Here is a 24,047-nt window from a genome sequence, read left to right on the forward strand (position 1 = left end):
ATTAAGGAAGAAGGAAAAGGATGACTTTATTAAAAACTCCACTCTAAGCCTTTCTAGATCTTTTACTGCCAGACATGTTGCACGACAAGAAATCCCAGGAAAAGCAACAGACACAGAGGCAGAAAACAACCAGAGAGGCACACAGGTTCTTTTTTTTCTTTTTTGAAGTATTTTATACTATATTAAAAAACTCATAAAATAAAAAAGGGATCCATCAACATATATCTCAGAAGTCCATCCAAAAGTCTCAGTGTCCAACAGCCATGGAGGCTGACGCCTGTGTCATTGCTCAGTCTGCAGCTTGTGTAAGGATCACAGAGGTGACTTTAGGTTACAATCAAACTTGTTCCGCCAGATCCAAGACCCTGAATTTATCCAAATTGTAGAAACATGCTTTAACCACCCGTCCACCAAAATACCTCCCGTTCAGATCCACAACAGCTAAAAAGCAAACAAAAAGACAATCAGTTAATACAAGTATCCTGGAAGACATCAAAACAAACAGTAATGTTAACATTTGTTAAATTCTTTAAAATGAACAGCATACCTTTAATTGCTGATTCAACTCTCTCAAATTCTAAAAATATCCGTACTGCTTCATCATCAGGGGCACCAGGAATCTAGAACGGAAAGGCCCATAGGAGTAAAGCTGTGTGTCTGTGCATGTGCTTTATTATGTGTGTGTGCACACGCGTACACACGACAAAAGTGCTCAACCATCAAGGAAATAAATAGAAATTGCTCATGTAAAAAATGTACTAATCCTTTCTGAGGGGCTGAGGACACATATCTGAAGCTAATCAATGCAGTCTTTGACTTCCTGGAGGAAGCTGCCCATGGCAGCTAGCATGCAATCAAGTGATCACACCATCAGCAAACAGGATGAAGCAGCGGCAGCAGCAGCAGCAGAAACTTTAGCGACAGACAGAGCATTACTCCAGCTGCCTTCACATCGGCCTGCATTTTCTCTAGCTTTGTTTAGCTTTTCAAGCCTTCCGTAATATGGCCCCACTCCATGTATGTAAGCAGAACTCCCCAACTAATTCCGAGTCCTCCTGCTGCCTCCGTCTAAACACCTCTCCCACTCCCCACATACCCTATCAAAGCTTAGCTCACACCTCTTTGTTCACAAGCCTTCACTTATTTTTGCTGACCCCATTCTCAAGATCTGTACTTACAGCCAACACTACTAGGTCTCATATTTTTTTTTTTTAAAAGATTTATTTATTTTATATAGTGTTCTGCCTCCATGACAGAAGAGGATATCAGATCTCATTATAGACAATTGTGAGCTACAATGTGGTTGCTGAGAATTGAACTCAGGACCTCTGGAAGAGCAGTCAAATGCTCTTAACCTCGGAGTTACATCTCCAGCCCCCAGGTCTACTATTTTATATTTTCTGCTTATTTGTTATGTGCTGTCTCTTCAACTGAACATATTCCTAAAAACACAACACAGAATGGGCTCCATGAGAGGCCCTAGATACTTATAAAATGATGTAATAAAATATTCACATTATACTACCAAATAAAATCTACTTTTTTTTTTACAATTAAAAGTAATACACAGCTGGAAGTGGTGGTGCACGCCTTTAATCCTGGCATCTGGGAGGCAGAAGCAGGCAGATCTCTATGATCTCAATGCCAGCCTGGTCTACAAAGCAAGATTTTGTCTTAAAAACAACCAACCAACCAACCATGAAATAACAGCAAACTAACACATATGAGAAATATAACTAATACACATTGGCTTCTGTAGTTAAGACAATGTTACTGGGCCAATGCCAGTACAACTTGTGGAAGGGAATTTATAACCTGCCAACTGTAAGTTCTATCAAAAGGAAATCTTCCCACCTCAAATATCACACATTTCCCAACTTTGCCGTATTTTTCACATTCTTCCTTGGTTTCAACTTCTAAGTCTTCATCGACCTCTCCTGCACCAACCATGTTCTATACAGAAACAGAGAAACAATTAAATACCAAACATAATCCACAAATGTGTAAGGTTTCAGAAATAACATTTTCTTTCATAACGGCAAATGTACTCTCCCTCCAGCCGCCCAGTAGAACCTTGCACATGCTAGGAAGTACTCTAACCCTGAACCACATTCCAGATGTGGGTATGCTCATCCCCAAACATAAAAGCCTGCCCCTCAAGTACCCAAAGCTGGCATTTCTGCAAACATACACGAAGCTTTGAAAACTGCTATAAGACTATGTACATGGAACAACACCTGAGAGGATGCTCCAGAAAATTTCAACACTTTCAAGTAATCATTCCTACAGTTTCAATGTCACACTTTACACTTCAGATTATTTAGAGGATGATCTAAAACCCATCTATACGGATCTGCCCAAAGGCATTCATTATCTGCAAAAATATCATTTTCAGTATTCTTTTCAAAAGTTCATTGATTTTTATATGGATGAGCATTTTGCTTAAACGTATGTCTGTATACCATGTGAGTGCCTTGTGCCTTAACCAGAAGGGGAATCCCCTCAAACTGGACAGGTGTGAACCATCATGTGAGTGCTGGGAAGCAAACCTGGGTCCCATGCTCTTAATCTCTGCACCACTGCTCCAACCCATATTTTTAGTATTCTCTGGGAGGAGGGGAGTGGAGAGCAATCAAATCAAGTGTTTATTGAGGGCCTGTTATGCGCTAAATATCATTCAGGGTACTTGGGACACATGAGAGAATAAAACAAGGAGCTTTGCCCTTGTGGAGCATACAGTCTACCATTTATTACCACTTTACCTGCGTACTGCTTGAGACCCTGGGCAAGTCAATATTCTTAACTCTCAGGTTATCAGCAGAACTTTATGAAAGACCATAGAAACAGATAGACTGGGGTGATGCAGAATCAAGGGGGACAGGTTTCTTTACTTCTTACCCTCAGCAGGACCACTTTAGTAGGGCACTTAAGTATTTCAGTTAATGGATTTGAATCCGACTTCTTGGATGCATCTGTATCAAAACATATCATCAGACACTATATTGGTTAACTGTTCTTTTTTTAAAAAAAAAATATTTATTATGTATATAATATTCTGCCAGACCTCATTACAGACGGTTGTGAGCCACCATGTGGTTGCTGAAAATTGAACTTGGGACCTTTGGAAGAGCAGGCAATGCTCTTAACCACTGAGCCATCTCTCCAGCCCCCTATTGGCTAATTGTTGCAGCACAATAAAGAATTACCTAGAAGGGCCTCTGAGAATGTCTGTGAGATTTCTCAAGACAGGGTTTCTCTGTGTAGCCCTGGCTGTCCTCGAACTTAAGAAATTCTCCTGCATCTGCCTCCTGAGTGAGATATTATCTTAGTTATAAATTATATTTATTAATATGGGAAGGCTTCTGGGGTTTGGGGGCCTAGACTATACCATGCTGGGAAAAGTAAACTAAAATTAGTTGGCATACACTAATTCATTGCTCTTCTCTCCCAACTACGCATTATGTGACTAGCTGCTTCAAGTTCCTGCTGTCAGCCCTCAGTAATAAACTGTAACCTGGAATTGAGTCAAATAAACCCTCTCATGAGTTTCTTGTCAGTGTATTTTACCACAGCAAGGGGAAATGAAACTGATGTGGGATTCCCCTCTGTATGCTGTGAATAAGTTTTATTACCATTGGTTAATAAAGAAGCTGCTTTTGGCCAATAGCTTAGGTGTTTTCTCAGCTAGCTCTTACATCTTAAATTAACCCATTTCTATTAATCTGTGTATGTGGCCCACCAGTAAGGTTCCAGTGTCTTTCTCCTTAGGCAGCCACATGGCATCTCCCTGACTCCACGTTCTTTCTCCCTGCATTCAGTTTAGTTTTCCTACCTAGCTCTATTCTGGCCTGCCATAGGCCAAACTGATGATAATATAACATTTTCACAGCATACAGAGGCGAATCCCACATCATGAAACTAAGCCAGAAGTGTTAGAAATGAGTCCCATCACATGACTAATTCAATTACAATAGCAATTTTATTATTTGTGCCCTCAAGTCATCTATAAAAGCATCTATGTAACCAGTCCCTGCAATAAAATTTTTTTTCTTTGAAATATGCTTTTATGTTATTTTCTGGCTTCTACCACTACCTACCATCTTTTGCTCATTTCATTTGCTAAAGGGCTGGCAGAACATACAGGTTATAAATTTACTGGGAGCCCTTGTCTTGGAGTAGCAGTTTAAGGTTGCTGGCCCAGACACTTAATGATCTAGCCATTAGCTAACTTCCTTTAGATACTTTTGTAAACTGGAGTAACTGTTGTTTTTGCAACCAGTACTCAGCATTTAGGCAACTGGCTGCTGCTGAGCTGTGAATTAATAGGGCTGCCAGCTGAGTTGTAACTACGTATTTTAGGGAAGGAAATTCAGATAAGCTGACTTTTATGAAAAAAAAAAAACAAAAACGTTTTTAAACTTAAAACGCTAAGATATATGTCTCATTCCTATTTTCTATACATACAGAACAAATTATAAAAATCAAATGAAAATAAAATAACAACTAGGTACTACAAAGCAACAAATGAATTATCAGTAAGTGAACCAAAAGCCACATCTATCCTGGAAGGGCAAAAAATTGTGACGATCCACTGAAGATGTGGGTACAGCAGACGCCGAATATTTATCATCAAACTATGGAGATTCTTTGCCTAACCAAAGCAGCTGGGAAACTTTGCTCCTACAAGCATATTTATCTCTGCCTTGGTTCTGAAGAAGATAAAGATGAGTCTCAAGGCTTCCTGGTGTCATAAGACAGAGGTGGGAAACACGCCATAACTAGAAATCACCGTGCACCAAAAGGGAAGGTGCACCTTTCCTCTGGGCTGAAGGACCCACACACAGTGCTCTGTGAACTTACCTTGAGACTCGCCCTTCTCCGTCGCATCACCCACAATGATCTTGCCGCCCCGCTTGCTGGTCTTCTCCACCGATAGTGCAGTACTCAGGCCTTGCTCATGTTTCCCCAGCCCCTGGCCTTCCCGGAAGCCATACTTCTGCATGATCTTATGAGCCACTGTGCCACTGAGGAAAGGAAAAGGATCCTTATAGTTTATGCCACTGATGTCAGAGCACATCAGATCTATGGCAGCAACACCCTGGCCAGAAACAGTGTGTATACCACACGGGCTTCAAGACACACAGTTAGTAGTGGCTTCTAGATGGAAGCTATGGGGATGCCCAGGATGGGAGAAATATAAAAAGCAGATAACTACAACCGAGATAGCCTGAGTTTATCTCTGTGGGAAGTGACAGCTTTCATCACGTTAAGAAATAACTGTGTCTCTGTGAGCTCCCTACCTGCAATGTTACCTCGCTTAAGACCAGTTAGAAATCTGGCCTGTCAAATTCTAAGTATGAGGTTTCAAATAAAAAAGATTGTATTTTCTCATGGCATAGCGGAAGCTACACTGAAAGAGCCTTAGAAAGCATATACTAAACAGACAGGAAGTAAAACAAGGCCAAGGCTAGATGATTAGTTTAAGGTCAAACACAAAGCAAGAAAGCATCTGAAATGCTTTTGTCCAGGTGTTACGGCACAAAAGGAACTGGATTCTCAGTCTGCTGCGTTCTCTAAGAGGGCACAATTTTCTCCTAGTATCCAAGGGTTTCAAGGGTGCTGCCAGTGACACCATCTGCTTGGCTTTGGATCACAAAGCCCAGCTTCCACCAGTCTTCTGTAATTCCTTTCAGTTTTCTTTTGAACAGGGCAAAGCAAACTACTATAACTATACCATGCTGGATCTTTTTTAAGTTACAAATCCGATTCTTATTTAAATGACAATCAAACAAAACGCCAATTTTTCAGGTGTGCAGGAAGGACGAGAACCAGAAGCATGCCCGTTTTCTTCCCCTCCAGTGAGACGAGGCACTGTTGGGCAAGACAGTCGTCCTGGAGATGCACTAAATCTGTACTGCTGATTGTAATGTGTGGTACCAGAAGTTGAGACCAGCATGACTAAAGAAAGAATTTTCATTTTGGAAAAGTTCTCCCATTGTATGAGGCTAGTCAGCTCTTAGAACCTTCATTAGTACTTCCTGAGGGCCCTCAGAACCCAGTTACACACAGTGGCCACTTAGTGGGACTACCACACCTGATGCCTCACTCGTAGCATTTCTACTGCAAGCAGCATCCTGCTAAACAGCATGGAACAAATAATTTAGGGCAATGTCACTTGAGCAGCACTAGAGCTAAGATAAAATACAGTGGCACACACATGCAACCCTAACATCAGCACTCCAGATTCTGAGGTAGGCGGCAGGAGGACAGTGAGTGTGAGGCCAACCCGGGCTATATAAGGAGATTTTACTCTAGAACCAACAAATAAAATTCACCAGTCTTACTCAAATATCAATGTTTGCTTGTTTTTTAAGACAGGGTTTCTCTGTAGCTTTGGAGCCTGTGTTGGACCTCACTCTGTAGACCAGGCTGGTTTTACAGAGATCTCCTTGTCTCTGCCTCCTGAGTGCTGGAATTAAAGGCGTGAGCCACCACCGCCTGGCTCAAAAGTCCATCTTAAAATTCATTTTTTCATACCATGACAAATAAACGTCTATATAGTTAGACTGACTGGAGTTTTTCGTTTTGAGGGGGCGCGGTTAGGGTGAAAGCCTAAGACTAGCACACAGCAGACAAGCCTTCCACCACCAAGCTCCACCCTCAGCCTAAATAGTTTCTTAAAACCAAAGGTGTAAAACCACAATCTAAGGCAAATGGCCCATTTCTTCAGGAAAACCCTGTGCCCCTCCTCCTTTGGAGATAAGCTGAACCACCTCTAATTCCTATAAACCAATCTCTTTGCACGTTATGAAAAACAGTGTAATTATCAGAAACTTCTATATATAGAAATAATGTGTCTAAACCAACTTGTACTAGACGGCTGCTTGTACTAGTGAGCTGGAAAACGCTCAACATGATTTGAACACTAATCCTATACAGAGCAACATGTGACCAGTGTCTTCATTTTCAAATGAGTTCCGCCTACAGAAAGAGTGACAAACACTTCATATGTTTTTCATTCTTGCTGTGTAGCCCAGGCTAACCTGAAAATCACAATCCTCTGCTCTGCACTTTCAAAGGACCGTGCCACACCCATATGCCCACTCTGCCCCCATCTCAAGCCACTTTGATAGTTTTCTTAATTAGCCAGGACACTTAAAGCATTAATTACCCCATGTTGGCAAGGAAGGAGTTGCTGGGACCAGTTGGAGATCTTGGTCTATCCGGCTCCTCATACACTGGGGGAGGAATAGCAGCTTTGGAAGACTGTGATCGAGGTCTTGAGTCCTCTTCATAAGGAAAATCTCGAGGTACTGTTGGAGAAAAGTAGGCTCCATAAAAAACAAAAACTAACCAACCAAACAAAACAACAACAACCAAGAAAAAACAAACAAAAAAGAAAACCCCACCAAAACCCAAAGCTTCACTAGCTTCAACTGTTCACCTTGAACTGATTTAACCTACATTTTGTTCTTTCTCTCTTAAAAAACAAAACAAAACAAAACACCTCACTGTCCCCCTTTCAGCATATTTCAGCAGTCTTCACAGACAGTATGAATTGTTCTGAGATGACTTTTCAGATACATTTGTTTATGTAAGTGTATGCCCGAGTGTATGTAAGGACAAGTGACTGATGGTGGGAACCTAATCCATGGCCTTTGGAAATAATAAACACTCTTAATTGTGAGCCGTCCATCTCTCCACTCCTGGTATTTTCTTTAAACAATAAAAAAAAAAAAAAACCTATATAATCAACGTTCAGAACAATAGGTTACATTCTTCATACACATGTGCTTTGCTAACTTCTGTCCCTCTAATGTTTTTGGTTTATAAACATCTATGTAGCTTTTTAACAGCCCAGAGTAGGGCTGGAGAGATGGCTCAGCCGTTAAAGGCTAGGCTCATAACCAAAATATAACAACCCAGAGTAGTAGAGGACTCTTAGTTCTACTGCTATACCCTCCCAAGCATACCTCTCACATCTTACTGAAATGCGGCATACCCATTAAAGCACTCGCTTAGATGACAACTCTTGCTTGGCTGCAGGATTTCTGCATGCGCCAAGGAAATGCAATGCAACTCTCATTTGAGCCCCACAGCAGAGACTCTTAACTCAGCTAGCTGCACAGACTACAGGAAACATCTTTGAGATCAGGACCATATTTAGTTGCTTTTTAACCCAGTTGCATATTAGCATCAACAGGAAGCTTTAAAGACATAGATGCATGGGATCCGCCTCTAAAAAACAGTTTGTTGTTTGTCAGGTGTTTTGTCTTGAACAATATATGTGTATGTGTGTATGTATGTATATACATATATATGTGTGTGTACATATATATTTAATGATATTCTAATCTCTACAGGTATCAGGTATAATACAGGCAAAACACTCAAATACATAAGAATAAATAATAAATATTTTTAAAAGATTATTGATGACTTTTAATTTTATTTGTTTTATTTATTTTTATTTTATGTGTGTGAGTGCTTTGCCTGCATTTATTCCTATTTACCATGTGTCTGCACATCTGATGCCCATGAAGGACAGAAGAAGTTATCAGATTCCCTGGAACTGAAGTTATAGATGGTTATTGGCCACTATGTGAGTGCTGGGAATCAATCAAACCTGGGTCCTCTGGAGAGCAGCTAGTGCTTCTAACTGCTGAGTCATCTCTGCTAGCCTAGCCATATATTTTTGTTTGTTTGTTTTGAGACAGGGTTTCTCTGTAGCTTTGGTTCCTGTCCTGGAACTAGCTCTTGTAGACCAGGCTGGCCTTGAACTCACAAAGATCCACCTGCCTCTGCCTCCTGAGTGCTGGGATTAAAGGCGTGTGCCACCACTGCCAGGTGCCACTTATTTTTAATGATAGGTAGGTATGGGTTAGCACAAAGCAGGGGACAAAGTCCAACAATGCAACCCAGACGTTAGACGAGCTCCAGAGGAGAATTGGCAGTGGTGGGCATGCTTTAGCCACGTACTTATGTAGACACAGACAAATACTACTCAGTAACCAAAATTAATGGAAATTTTTTAAAACAAGAAAAACACTGCCTCCTTGTGGAAGGCACAAAATACAACAGGCTCTAAACTCTGAGATACAAAATTTATTACCTATTTGTGATTTTTGAGACAGGTCTCACTCTATAGCACAAGGTAGCCTGGAAGCGCACTAAATTGCACAGCTGGCCTCGAATGAGTACTTCCTGCTGGGTAATGGGCATGAACTTTTACTAACTTCAAAGGAACCTCACACAAACATGAAATCTTGATAAAAACAACAAACAGTAAACATCAATTTATCTTCCTGCACTTAAAGGACTGGAGAGATGGCTCAATGGTTAAGAGCACTGACTGCTCTTCCAGAAGATCTGAGTTCAATTTCCAGCACTTACATGGCAGCTCACAACTGTCTGTAACTCCAAGCTCTAACACCCTCACATGGACACATGAAGGCAAAACATCAATGTACATAAAAAGTAAATTAAAAAAAAAATCTGCACCCAGATCCTGGTATTAAAAAATTCCGAGTGGTGGCACATGCCTCAATCCCAGCACTCAGAAGGCAGAGGCAAGTCAACACAGTTCCAGGCCAGCCAGTACTACAAAGTTGAGACCCTGTTGCAAAACAAAGCAAAGATCCTAGTGTAGCAGGCAGCAAGGCCACCATAACTTCAGGCACAAGGCTGCTTTGCTTTAAACTTGGGAAACAAGAGATTCACACGTAGAATATCCATGGTCCATAAATAAGATAAGAAAAGAAGAAAGAAATGTACATACACTCCTTGTCTTTCTCTACAAGAGAAGTAGGTGGGGCGATGGCAGCTCCTCCCATACCTGTGAAAACATGAGCAGAGATGAAACGACAGCACACTTACAAGAACTACTGCTCAGCACGAGCCATCTGTCCCATCAACACCCTTCTCTCCACGTGCCATCTTGTCCCTCACAGCAGCAGACTAGCAATTACACGTCTAAAGCTGGTATCAGGCTCAGGAGCGCAAGTCCTAACGGAGTAGCTATCAACAACTGGCAGCTTCTAGGGAGTGTGTAGGAGAGCAATGTCACCAGCCTCACACCCAGAGTCCAGTGGGGCAGCATATTAGATTGGACTAATGGGTTACTTATTCTTCTTAAGGAAGACACGACAAAGCTGGAAGAGGACAAGGAAGCAGGGGTTAAGCTGGGAGGGTGAGAGGTGAATACAATCAAAACACATCCTACTTATGTATGAAATTCTCTAAGAATAAACACATACTAGAAAATGGAGATGATACCCAAGCACAATTATTTTTCAAAAGGCATTTAGGAACCCCAGAATGTAGTTAGCAAGTGTTTTTTAAGGAAAAAGCAAAACCCCACAGAATTAGCACATCGACTTGGCACCTGTTTATTTATAGTCTTATTCTGGCTTCATAAACCTTTAAAAGTTCAGAGTGGAGTATCTATGAAAACAGTATAAACCAAAAGCTGCTATGGAGTGTGGACTGGTGGGAATAGAGAGCACCCCCTCTCATCCCCTGCAATGACCCAAACGAACGTGAAATAAACCATGTCTCAAATAAAAGGAAAAGCAAAGCCTGGGGAAGTGCTGAGTCTAAAGTGTGCTTATCTCTGTTTATGCCTTACTTCTTTTCCTCCGCTCTCGCTCATAATCTTCATCTTCATCAGAATCTGGGTCTGGTCGTCTTGAAAACCCGCTGGCTTCATGCCTGTCTTTACGCCTCCTGTAATAACAAAATAATGTTTATCACAGACAAATATAGAAAAGCTATAATATAATTAATATATTATAGAAGATTAATATAACAAAGCTTAAATGTCATTGTGACTTCCTCTTGGCAAAAGAAAAAAAACGAAAGATGTTCTTTGAGAATAAATTATTAATTTATGTATATAAGCTGGTGATGGATACAAGAGAAAAAATTCAAAAGAAAAAGATGAATACGTTTAACAGATACATGAGGTAAAAATTTTGATATCTAACTTTTTATTTTAAGGCATATGCATATACAGTTTAATGATTTCAATTTTCTAGGCTACACATTCACTCATAAAAATCACTTACCCAATAAATAAGAAATACCATATGAGCATAGAATGCATATTAATTAAATATTTTAAGAAGCTAGGTATGGTGGTACATGTCTTTAATGCCAGCACTCAGAAAGTACAGGCAAACAGATCTTTTTGAGTCTGAAGCCAGCTTGGTATATACAGTGAGTTCCAGGCCAGTGAGAGCTACACAATGAGACCCTTGGCTTTAAAAAAAAAAAAAAAAAGAAAAAGAAAAAAAAATTAAGAAATAAATATTATTGCCTATACTTTTAAATGCCGGGCGGTGGTGGCGCACGCCTTTAATCCCAGCACTCGGGAGGCAGAGGCAGGCAGATCTCTGTGAGTTCGAGGCCAGCCTGGTCTACAAGAGCTAGTTCCAGGACAGGCACCAAAGCTACAGAGAAACCCTGTCTCGAAAAACCAAAAAAAAAAAAAAAGTAAATGAAAAATACATGTACACCTGGCTCAAAAATAGGAAAGGGAGCCAGGTGTGGTGGTGCATGCCTTTAATCCCAGAACACGGGAGGCATAGGCTGAGTTCCAAGTCAGACTGGTCTACAGACTGAGTTCTAGGACAGCCAACACCACACAGAGAAACCCTGTTCCAAAAAACCAAAACCAAAACATAGTAAAGGAATAACACTGAAATATTGTAAATTATTTTGATTCTAGCGGTCACAGCACTGGGAACAACTTCAACATGGGTTTTCTGTTGTGTTTTGATTTTCAGACAGTGTCTCATGTAGCCCTGGCTAGCCTTGAATTATGTATGTGGAATTACAGGCACGTACCACCACACCTGGCTACTAGTTGGTTTTCTAAGTTACTTTCTAATTCACGCAAAGTCTACACTTTAGATTTGCAGGGTCTATAAATAAATTTTCTCAAGTGCATTTTCACAGGAGGATGGAACAATTACAAATTTTTAAAACCAAGTAAACGCCTGCTGATTAAAACCATAACCAGTGCTGGGTCCACAGCACTGCAGAGTAAGAGCACAGCCGGCGAACGCTAGAGGCAACACTGAAATGCCCTCATCTTCTAACGCACATTAACTGCAGGACATGTGCTCCCACACCAAGAGGAAGCTTACTTTTCTCTTTCTTCTATTTCCTTCTGTCGTTCCAGTTCCCGCTGCCTCTGGCGCTCTTCTCTCTGGCGCTTCACTACCTTCTCATAATCATTAGGAAACATGGGGTCATACTCATCAGCTAAGGGGATCAGAACTTCCCCTGCAGAGAACCCACTGGGAACAGGGTCCTGAGGAAGAAAAACACCCAAGTGAGTACCATCTTCATATCCTGCAGAATCAGGAATCCCAGAATCAAGGTCAGAGGATGATGAAAGAGAGGTCTTCCGGATTATCTTATATTTCCTAGGTGAGTAAATAATTCATAGCAAACTACATCTCACCAGGTGGCAGCACAACCTGGCAACCAAGCAAACGCTTAATTATTCATAGGAAAGCACCATACAACTTAAAGACTTAATTATTCACAGGAAAGCACCATACAACTTAAAGACTTAATTATTCACAGGAAAGCGCCATACAACTTAAAGACTTAATTATTCACAGGAAAGCGCCATACAACTTAAAGACTTAATTATTCACAGGAAAGCGCCATACAACTTAAAGACTTAATTATTCACAGGAAAGCGCCATACAACTTAAAGACTGAAACAACCCATGACCACAATCATAGTTTGAATGAGTTTTAGACTACCCAGTCACCATTTAACGACAGCTGTAGAAAACACATGTGGAAATGGGTTACCATTTTCCAGACCCCTCTTGTTCCCTCACAGAGCCACAAACTAGAGAAATAGTCAATGGTGACCATGAACAACCATCAATCGTCCTGCCTCCCTGCAGCCCTGTCCTATTAAAGACAAAGTATTACGTTCAACTTTTTATTTTTAACGCTTTTCTCTAAACTACGCTCTAACACTGTTAATAGACAACAATTAGAAACAACCATATAGTCTACATTAATAGAATTAAATTACAGGTAATCTACACAAGGCAATACACTGAAGCCATTAAAAATGACCAAACAGGTGTTGGAAATATGCCTTAACTGCACTGACTGCTCTTCCAAAGGACCCAAGTTTGATTCCTATCACCCACATGGTGGCTCACTACCCTGTAACTTCAGTCCCAGGGAATGGGTCTCCATAGCAACAGGTACACATGCAGCACAGGCAAAACACTCATACATATAAAAATATTTTTAAATGACCACATAGTTCTGCACTTTTGACAAAGATGGCTGAAAACTCACTGAAGCACTAAGAAAAGCAAATTAGAGAACAGAAGGCAGAACTCCTGCAAGAAATTCTAAAATTATGTAACCTTTAATGCTTAGAGAGTATGATCGAAAAGATACCTGCTTTTTTTGGGGGGGGGGCTTATCTTTCATTCCTGATGTTTCCATAATAAAATATTTTAGCTAATATAGGTTGTGATGGTGATAAAGTAAAACTTGAGTTGGAAATGACACCAATGGCCTATTGAGAAGCCTCTTGTGTGGGGCTGGAGATGGGGTAGTGGTTCAGAGTGCTCACTGCTCCACCAGAGAACCAGCATTTGGTTCCCAGCACCCACACCAGGATGTCCACAAATGCCTAACTCCAGCCCAAGAGATCTAATGTCCCCTTTGGCCTCCATGGGTACCAGCACATACATGTACACACACACACACTCACAAATAAAGTAAATCTTTAAAAAAGTAGAGGAATATATGTGCAAAATAAAGAAAACAGGTACTGCATCAAAGCCATAGGCATGTGCAGGCTTACCTTCAGCCCGGCTGCTACATGAGGTGGCGTGTCTACAATCTGCCGGTCATCTGAGGAGCCTCCTCGCTTTAGGTCAATGACTGGGGCAAGGACTGTACTTTGTTTTGTCCGTTGGCTCTGATATCAGAAACAAGAAAAACACACCAAAGTTCCAAATTAAAATTCATTCTACTTGGAATACAGACACTTTTTCTGGTCTTAACACACTTCTGGCTGTGATAAAATCATAGTCTTAAAACAGTAACAGTCTCTCTCTTTCTCTTTTTGGTTTTTTGAGACAGGGTTTCTCTGTGGCTTTGGAGCCTGTCCTGGAACTAGCTCTTGTAGTCCAGGCTGGTCTCGAACTCACAGAGATCCGCCTGCTTCTGCCTCCCGAGTGCTGGGATTAAAGGCGTGCGCCACCACTGCCTGGCCGCTTCATCCTTCTTGATCCTTTTAAAAAGCAAAGATTTCCTCTACTTCCCTATAAAGTTTATAGTAAATGTGACCATGTTCTGGTTAGCCTTAAACTGACAGGGATCCACCCACCTCTCTGCCTCTGGAATACAAGTTACTACCCTACTTCTTTTAGTATGACCTTACTCTAACTAACTAAAATTACTTATGAACTTACATGGGCGTGTATGCATGTGTGTTTAGATGCAAATACCACATTGTTTATATGGAGGTCAGAGGACACCTGGAGAGACTAGGGTCTCTCCTTCCACCACAGGGGTTCTAGTCTCAGGCTTGACTTACTGAGCCATCTCACCATCCTCGAAATGCATGTTAAATAGCTGGTCTTTGTTTTGCTTTTTTAAACAAAGACCTGGCAGTTTCTGAAATGGACTTCTGATCTGTCAGTGTCCCTCTTTCCTGGCACATCACCGTCTTAGCTTTTCCTCGGGATACTGGTCTCACAAATGCTACTTATTTTAGACTGCCTAGTTAACTTACACCTCTGTGCTCTGGCATCTCTCAAACCCGGTTAGATTCATGGTAAAGTTTGTAGACAAGAATGTCTCACGATGAGCTGCTTGAACTACATCAAGTTCTCAGGTAGCTAAGAGGCCATGGCTGACAAATGGAATGATGGTGATCACAAAAGTTTAACTTCCCATTTTCACAATTTAAAGTGGCACAAACCTTCTTATCAGGAAATCTGAGCTCTCCAGACTTTAACAGTGCTTTAATCAAACAACATGTCATGCAGGTATCATGAAAACTGCAACATAAACCCTAAAGTTTCCACAACAGGGGTTAAAATCATCTATATGCTCATTTTAAAATTTAGCAGGTATTTTCAGAAATGAAATATACAAATGAAACCACAGCTTCATCTTTCAGATACAAGTAAAATTTTTCTCTACCAAATATTTTTACAAGTTTGGTTAGTATTCTGAGATACTCCCTGAGGAGCGCAAGAGAACCAACATGGGTAGCTTTACTTCCCCGTAAGAAATTAACCATACAGGGAACTCAAAGTTCATGTCAGAAAGTTATCAGAGATAATTTTTAAAGTAATGTTTCATTTTGACCGATGTAAAATCTACTTGCAATCTCTAGATATTTGCTAAAAGAAGACAATAAAGTATCTGGATAACTGGGTGTAGTGTCACACACCTTTAATCCCAGCACTCAGGAAGCAGAAGTAAACGAATGGATCCCTGAGTTCCAGGACAGGCGGGGCTACACAGAGAAACTCTGCCTTGAAAAACATGAAGTGTACATATACATACATAGATAAGTATATATATCAATAAACAAAAGTAAACATAAATGTAAAAGATTGAGGCGATGAGGCAGAAAATGGCTAACAGCCTAGATTTCATATGAAAATATTTTCTTCTTCCTAAACAGCAACTTTTAAAAACTAACTTTGTATTTTCACACACACATACAAATGTTATTTAAAAAAAAAAACAAAAAACCCAAAAACCAACATGGGCTGGGCAGTGGTGGTACACACCTTTAATCCCAGCATTTGAGGGAGAAAAGGCAGGAGGATCTCGGAGTTAGAGGCCAGCCCAATCTACAGAGTGAGTTCCAGGAAAGCCAGGACCACAAAGTGAAACCTTGTCTCAAAAAAAAAAAAACAAAAAAAAAACAAACAAACAAAAACCCCAAAAACCAACGTGGGCTGGGCAGTGGTGGTACACACCTTTAATCCCAGCACTTGAGGGAGAAAAGGCAGGAGGATCTCGGAGTTAGAGGCCAGCCCAGTCTACAGAGTGAGTTCCAGGAAAGCCAGGACCACAAAGTGAAACCTTGTCTCAAAAAAAAAAAAAAACAAAAACAAAACAAAAACAACAAAAAATAAAACCAAAAGAACAAAAAACAAAACCAACATGATCCAGAAGTTACATTATAGTTTTTAATGCATGCATTTCTTAAAACATTTTCCAATTCTACCTTTATAAGGTGTTTTAAAACGTATTTAGTGAAGCCGGGTGGTGGTGGAATACTTAGGAAGCAAAGGCAGGTGGATGTCAGTGAGTTGGAGGCTAGCCTGGTCTATAAAGCGAGTTCCAGGAGAGCCAGGACAGTTACATAGAGAAATCCTGTCTGGAGGAGGGTGGGTGGGTGAGGGAAGAGCATTAGTGGCCGGAATGGTAGTACAGGTCTTTGATGCCAGCATTTGGGAGGCAGAGGCAGGCAGTCTGGACTACATACTGAGATCCAGGACAGCCAGGGCTACACAGAGAAACCCTGTCTCAAAAAAGAGACAAAGTAAAACAACAAAAAAGTCTTCACATATACTACTAGGTTTTATGACATTTCAAACACATACATAATGTATTCTATCATATTCATCTCTCAATCCATTACCTTCTCCCATACTGATTCTCTCCTCTTCTAAGCTATGTATAAGCTGGTTTTGAGCCTATATATTTGAACCTTTAGTTCATAAATAGATTTATGAACTCGCAGATACAGAAAATGACAAATTAGACACAGCTTAAAAATAAGTTATATATACTCTACAGAACTGGCTTCTTTTAGAAGGTAGGGTCTCACTGTGTAGCCAGGCTGGTCTCAAACTTCTGGGCATTCCTCCTGCCTCAGTCTCACAAATTCTGCGATTAAAGGCAAGTACAGGTGTTTTTATCTGTTAAAAGACCATTTTGAGGGAGGGAGGTGCTAGGGATTGAACCTGATGACCCATACAAACTAGGCAAGCACTCTACCACTGATACACACACACGTGTATGTATGTATGTATGTACACATATACATACATACACAATTTTAATTTTTGAGTGTTTTGCCTGTATATATGTCTATGTACCCCATGCATGACTGCAGAGGTCAGATTCCCTGGAACTGGAGTTAGAGATGTTTGTGAGATGCTTACTGTGGGTGCTGGCGCCTGAACTCATGTTCTCTACAAGCACATTAAGTGCTCTTAACCGATGAACCATCTCTCCAGTGCCCAATGGAATCACTTTTTAGCAATCCTTCAGTGTCTACTTTCAAAGTAATTTTCTAACCCCCTTCACACCCTTTTTTGAGAGAGTCTCATGCTATATACCAAACTGATACTCCCACCTCAGCCTGCAAGTGCTGGGATTACAGGGTTGTGTACCATGTTCAGCTTCAACCTTTATTCCCTCTTTAAGGAGCCACAGTAAAGATACAGTAAATACTATTTGTGTGTTTATACTTCATACAAGAGTAAGATCTTTACTTAAGAAACATTAAACAATGAGCAAAGTATTCTCATTCCTAAAATATTTTAGTTAAGAAACACCCAGTTCACAACTATACCTTCTATATTTTAAATTTTGTGGTGGCCCACACCTTTAATCCCAGCATTTGGGAGGTAGAGGTGGATTTTTGTGAATCTGAGGCCAGCCTGGTCTACAGAGCCAGCTTCAGGCCACATATTGAGATCCTGTCTAAAAAACAAAAACAGAAGCAAAGAAATAGTTGAATTATTTAAAAGATAATGCTCATGTCTAGAGTAATTCCTACCTATGACTATACATGTCGGAATGTTCACAAATGGAGCCCTCCGTGATATGCACTGTGATCTGATATTCTATTAAGCTGCTCCCATGTTTTCTACAATAAAAACTTGCAGGACGTTACCTAACAATGTACATTCCTGGGACCCAGCCTTAAACCAGAACTATCAGAGTATTAGGACTCTGGCTATGAAAGCATCTGAAACAAGTTCTCAGTCTCTGACATACTCAAGTCTAAAGCCAGCCTCATGGCTAGGCGTTGAGAGCACTGCTTCTCTTCACTCCTACCCCATGAAACAGACCTGTTGTTCCCAAGAGCCAGGAGAACAAAGTAATCTCAGCTCTCCATTCTGTCCCCATTCACTAATTTATATTTACCCAACAAGGAGGCTAAAGAGCAAGCTTAAACCAAAGTATTCTTAAGGAACTTGCTTAGTGGATTTTCCTACTCCTGCTCTGGGCCCGAGTTTACCTTCGCTTGAGTGAGAGCTGCCTTCTTCACCTGAAGCTGGGACTGCAGAAGCTTGAAGTTTTTGGACCAGCCTTCAGTTTTTGAGTCACTGGTCTCCACTCCCAGGTCATCATATAGGGACATCTTTTTGGTTTAATGCTGAAAGAAAGACAGAGACTAAATAATGTGAAACAGGAACAAGTCTTGAACATCTGTGTTAAACAGCTGCACCATGAACCCCTAACATCACAAATGCAGGGTTCTTTCTAACATACAAAACTATACCCAAGCACTATTTTAAACAATCTTCTACAATTAATTTTTCTTTTAAGACTGGTTCTCATGTAGCTCAGGTTGGCTTTGAAATCATCAATAAGGCTTTGACTTTGTGATTCTCCTGCCTGTACCTTCTGAGTGCTGGGAAAAGCCACTGTCCAGTCTAGAATTAATTTCTACATCTAAAAGACTGTGGTGAAGTGACTCACGAGTAAAACAGTTCTAGAACAGACAGTGAACTAGGATGGAAGCTCTACATCCAGGCATTTTAAGAATAAAGATCCAATTTCACAACTGTTTATCTCAATGGCAGAAAGCAGAAGTCTTATAAAAGCAGCGCTTGTAGTCTGGATAAGCATAGGCAGCTGCTCTTTTATAAAGACAACTGCAAACCAGGTGTGGGGTGCAGACTGGTGGATCTAGAACACAATATCACCTAAGCTATAGAAGGAGTTTGAGGTTAGCCAAGGGCACGAGACCATGTCCTAAATAAACAGATTAATTACACACATTCACAGAGGGAAGAGTAATGGAGGTGCTGTCCCTTAAGCGTTCCTGCTTATCAGCATTGACCTGTGGGCTTTGGATGGAGCTCGGGTGGCAGACAGCAGAGCACATGGAAGTCATGGGATTGATCCCCAGCTCTTAGAAGATACAGGCAGGAGGATTAGAGGTTCGTGGTCATCCTTGACTATACACTGAGTTCTAGGCCAGCTTGCACTACACCAAATCCTATCTCAAAAAAAAAAAAAAAAAAAACCTTTTCTGAAAAAAGTCAAAAAGTTGAGCAATAATGAGTACATTTACCACCTGCCCTAGGTTTGCTTTCTATTGTGACAAACGCCATGACCTAAAGCAACCTGGGGAGGGAAGAGTTGGCTTACATGTCCCATCATCGTCCATCACTGAGGGAAGTCAAGGCAGGAACTCAAGCAGGGCAGAAACATGGAGAGAGGAACTGAAGCAGAGACCACAGAGTACAGCTTATTGGCTGTTCTACTTGCTTTCTTATACAACCCAGGACCACCTGCCAAGGGGTGGAAACACCCACAAAGGTCTGGGACCATTCTCATCTATCATTAATGCAGGACAATCTGATGGAGGCAATTTCTTAATCAAAGTTCCCTTTTCCCATATGACTCTAGCTTGTATCAAGCTGTCAAAAATTCCAACCAAACAACAACAAAACACTAAACCACAGAAGTGCACACTTACAATATAGCTAAAATAATAATGTATTTGTATTACATTTGTTTTGCCACAGGTAATCTCACTAGGAAGCTAAGGAACTTGAGTTCCAAGTCAGCCTGCGCCATACAGCAATTTAAAAATAAAAATTAAAGAGGGAGCACTTGGTATGGAGACAGGAGTGAACCAACACCAGCAAACACTGGTATATCACCCTATTCAAAGTGTCAACTCTGACACAGGTATCTTCATAAATTTTAGGGTTAAAAATAAACTCAAACACTGTGGAGGATCTCAGCATCCAGCAATGCCCTTTCACCTGAAAATTTCTATTTAATACACACTACCCCCACACTTCATTCTCTCTCACAGTCTGTCTCTTCCTCCCTCCCTCCTTTCCCAGTCTCTCTGAGATAGGGTCTATGTAGCTCTAGCTGGTCTGAAACGGGCTACACAGACCAGGTTGGCCTCAAATTCAGATCCTCTGCCTCCCAAGTGCCAAGATAAAAGGTGTGTACCAAGACTCAAGACTAATGCACTCTTCTGAGTTAATGCGGTTTTGTGAATCTACTGTGATTTCATTTCACTTCTCTGAACTGAAGACTCTACTGACAATTCCATCTGATCTGACTAGCTCTTCTTTGCCTTAAAAAACACTTTAAGTATTAGAAACTGATGTCTCTCCACCATTTGGGAGTTTTCTGTAACAGTTCATAAAGTTATACCTTTATACCTCAGTAGATATGAAGAATGTTCTTCTGATTTTCTGGTTTTCACTGACCCGGACTGTCACAGTAAAGCACATGCCATCCCACATATACGTACCAATGACTTCAACCATAACTACTACAAGCTCCTGTGAATTCATCAACTAAAACAGAACACAGGGTCAGGAAAAGGAGTCACTTGGCTCCTCAGTCATCCATGTGATTTTCCCTGAACCCTGTTCAATTACTCCCTTGGTTTTTAATCTTAAATAATTTTGCTTGCAAAAGATCTATTCCTTTTAAGGTGTACATATTTATATTTTAGCTATTTTAAACATTTATGAATATACCATAGGTTAGTCATTAGTCTCCCTACAAACACCTAGCAAACACTAAAGTTAACAAATACATTAACAAGATTCTGCCAAGATCCAAACCTAAAATGTTTTGGTATCACTAATATAATACATTTATTTCATGGAGTCTGATGCCAGCTAATAAAAAGCAGCACTTTCCAATATTTAGACATACCATAAGAACTGAGATTCAAATAACAATATAAACAAAAGTTGGCCTTTATAATGTAAAATGTGTTTACTGAATGCATGTGTGTTGAATGCACGCAGAACTATAAACATCTGAGATTACAGCCCTTCGCCACCATGCTTGGCCATTGTCTTTGTGTGCTGTAAATACACATATACATTTGGAGGCCACAGATGGACACTGAGTGTCTTCTATTGTCACTCTCCATTCACCTTATTCTTTTGAGACAGGGTCTCTTATCAAACCTGTAACTCACTGATTTGGCAAGACTAGCTAGCTAGTTAGTATGGTCCAGGGGACCTCCTGTTTTGGCTTCCTCAGAGCTGGGATTATAGGTTGCACATCTATGGAGACATTTTAACATGGGTGATGGGGATCTCAACTTAGTGCCTCTTGTTTACCCAACAGCAATTTACTAAGCCATCTCCCCAACCCTTAGTTCACTTTTTATGGTAATGTTACCCTTTTTGTTTAGCCCACTAATATTAGTTCTCTAAATTCTAGAGGAACAGAACTTACAGAATGAATGAAAACACACACACTAGATGGCTTATAGGCGGTGGTCCAGCTAATCCAACAATGGCTGTGTACAAACTGAAGGTTCAAGAATCCAGTGGCTGTCCATGAAGTTGAATGTCTCAGTTGGTCTTCAGTACCAGATGTAGTCAAGTTGATAACAAAGAGCAACCATCACAAGCCTACCCCTTGTCAATGTGACATACACTCATGCCTTGAATACAGTACTTCATGATGACTTTTACAGAGTTACTTATTCCCCTCTATGTGCAGCTATTCCATTTTTGACAGTTTAAATTTCCCATCAAAGTTATACCAAAACACCATAGGCCAGAGCCTATCAAAATCAAAGTAATTAGAGACATTTGCAACTCAAGCACACAGCAGAGCAGGTTCCCCCCACTATTCTCAAGACTTGTAGAATTATTACTAAACTGTTCCCCGCTGGAAAGTTGCGAAAAAGTGTCATGGAATTTCATTTGTATTTTAACAAGGCTTTCCTGAGACGGGAAAGCAAAGCAGCCAGCCACTGCCTCTTACCTCAACCTCAGTTGGAAAATGGTGATCCTACGTCCAGAAGACCTCAGAATGAGACTGTGGCTGTAAGCTGTCTCCTCCTGTTTTATAATCCTGTCTAGTGCTGAGATTAAAGGCGTGCACTGCCCGGTTTATATGACAAACTAGAGTGGCTGCTGGGCTTAAAGGTGTGTGTTACCAGTTCCTGGTCTGTAAGGCTGACCAGTGGGGCTGTTTTACTTTCTGATCTCTAGGAACGCTTTACTTATCAAAATATAAATGAAATGCCACTACAAAAAGGTCATGTGCAGGGGAAAATATGTAACAAATAAGGGGTCAATAAGGACCCACATGGTAGGAGAAAAGGGACTCCTGCAGGCTGTTCTCTGGTTGCCACTTGTGGCTTCTCCTTGAACCCCTAATCTTCCTGTCTGCACCTCCCAAGCACTGGCGTTCAAGGCATGAACCACCACCCGGGAATAGACTACTCATTTTTTTTGTTTTGTTGTTTTTCAAGACAGGGTTTCTCTGTGGCTTTGGAGCCTGTCCTGGAACTAGCTCTTGTAGACCAGAGGCTGGCCTCAAACTCCCAGAGATCCGCCTGCCTCTTCCTCCTGAGTGCTGGGATTAAAGGGCCACCACTGCCCGGCTTAGACTATTCATATTTACTATAATTAATTATCTCGAAATGCATACAGTTCATCCCAGCATAAATGTGTGCAATATATTGCATGGTTTCAAAGAGCGACCTGTCACAAGGAGACAGTCTTCATCTGTTCTGAGCTTAAACAGAATCATCTTAGGAAATCAAATTTTCCATCCTCTTGTACCCTTCCCAGTAAGAATTTAATGTCAATGGTCCTCCCTTCCCGACTTAAAAGTATGGTCAGGACCTGTTCACCCTTCCAAATCCCTCTTAACTGCCTTAAACTGCAGAATACTCGATGGTGTTTCGTGTTGCTTTTTCCACTTCTGCACTTTTAATAAACTCCCTCCAAAACTGAATAAACATCAGCTCCTCTTCCAGGTCTTTTCAGATTGTACTCCGGGTCTTCTGATCAAACCAGGCCTGGGTTTTCAAGCCCGCTTCGTCGAGCTCTAACTCCTGGAGAAGTACCTCACTGAACTTGCAGCACGCATTCTAGCCCAAGCAAACGAAGTCCAAAAACCAGGGGACGGACACGAGCGCTCAAACTCCCAGTAACACAGAGCTGAGGATGCCGGACTTACAACTGCCTCTACCTGTCCAGGCGAGACGACGTCCTCAACCCTTACTTCTGGGGCCCAGGAAGGAAATGAGCTTCCTGAGGCCTGACACACTCCGGGTTACTGGGGTCTGGCGACCCAACAACTAGGTCTGGACATGGGCCATGAAGAGGAGGAAGGTACGGTGTTTAGTGTCAAGGCGATCAAGACAGGTGGAGGGGAGATCAGGGTGGCCCGGCCGAGCACGGCAGGCAGAAGAGGCCCGCAGCAGAGGGCCGGGAACCCCTGGGCAGCTCGGGGGGCCGCGCCCGCATCCCCGTGCCCCTCACGGCGCGGCCTAGAGCCGCGGCCTCGCGTCCCCATCCGTGGAGGCGCGCTCACCCAAGTCTCCGTTCCGGATCAGACCGCCTGCCTGGGGCCGCCACGGTGCTACTCACCCGGCCTTCCGAAACGATTCTGCCCATGGGCCACGGCGGCGGCAGCGCGGAGCCCGGCCGCCCTGCGCGGAAGCCCGCAGACCGCCGGTGCCCGCCGCGGCGCCGACCCTCCGCCGATTTCGCAGGGTGAGCCACCGCGCGGGGTGAGAGAGCGGAGGCTGCCGGGAGCACACGTCTGCGCCTGCGCGTGACTCGCGGCAGCAAAGCGGGGCTGCCCCGCTCGCACTGCACCCTGCTGACGGGAGGACTACACTGCACCTCCCCTCGGCCTGCCTCTTATTTCACCAGGAGATGTCGCTATTGGTGCAAGGTTTTGAAATCCCATATGGTTCATGAATTTTGAGTAAGAGCGATGAGAATCCCCTGTTAGGTTTTAGTTATTCATTCCCAAGCATTCCTTTA

At 41.8% G+C, this 24,047-nt stretch overlaps 1 protein-coding gene across 1 annotated transcript; it reads right to left on the reverse strand.

Annotated features, from left to right (window-relative positions):
* On the reverse strand, positions 1-23,804 carry Rbm17 (RNA binding motif protein 17). The gene is made up of 12 exons (XM_057787700.1): positions 23,646-23,804; positions 18,275-18,412; positions 13,856-13,972; positions 12,150-12,316; positions 10,628-10,725; positions 9,779-9,835; positions 7,172-7,313; positions 4,861-5,024; positions 2,899-2,972; positions 1,855-1,953; positions 548-620; positions 1-441 (listed from the first exon to the last, which is right to left on the reverse strand). Exons 2-12 carry the CDS (start codon positions 18,395-18,397, stop codon positions 338-340), a joined length of 1,218 nt encoding a protein of 405 aa, XP_057643683.1. The 5' UTR covers positions 18,398-18,412; positions 23,646-23,804; the 3' UTR covers positions 1-337.
* Between the last annotated feature and the right edge of the window lie 243 nt (positions 23,805-24,047).

The sequence above is a fragment of the Chionomys nivalis genome, chromosome 13 (genome assembly GCF_950005125.1).
Source record: "Chionomys nivalis chromosome 13, mChiNiv1.1, whole genome shotgun sequence".
Lineage (NCBI taxonomy): Eukaryota > Metazoa > Chordata > Mammalia > Rodentia > Cricetidae > Chionomys > Chionomys nivalis.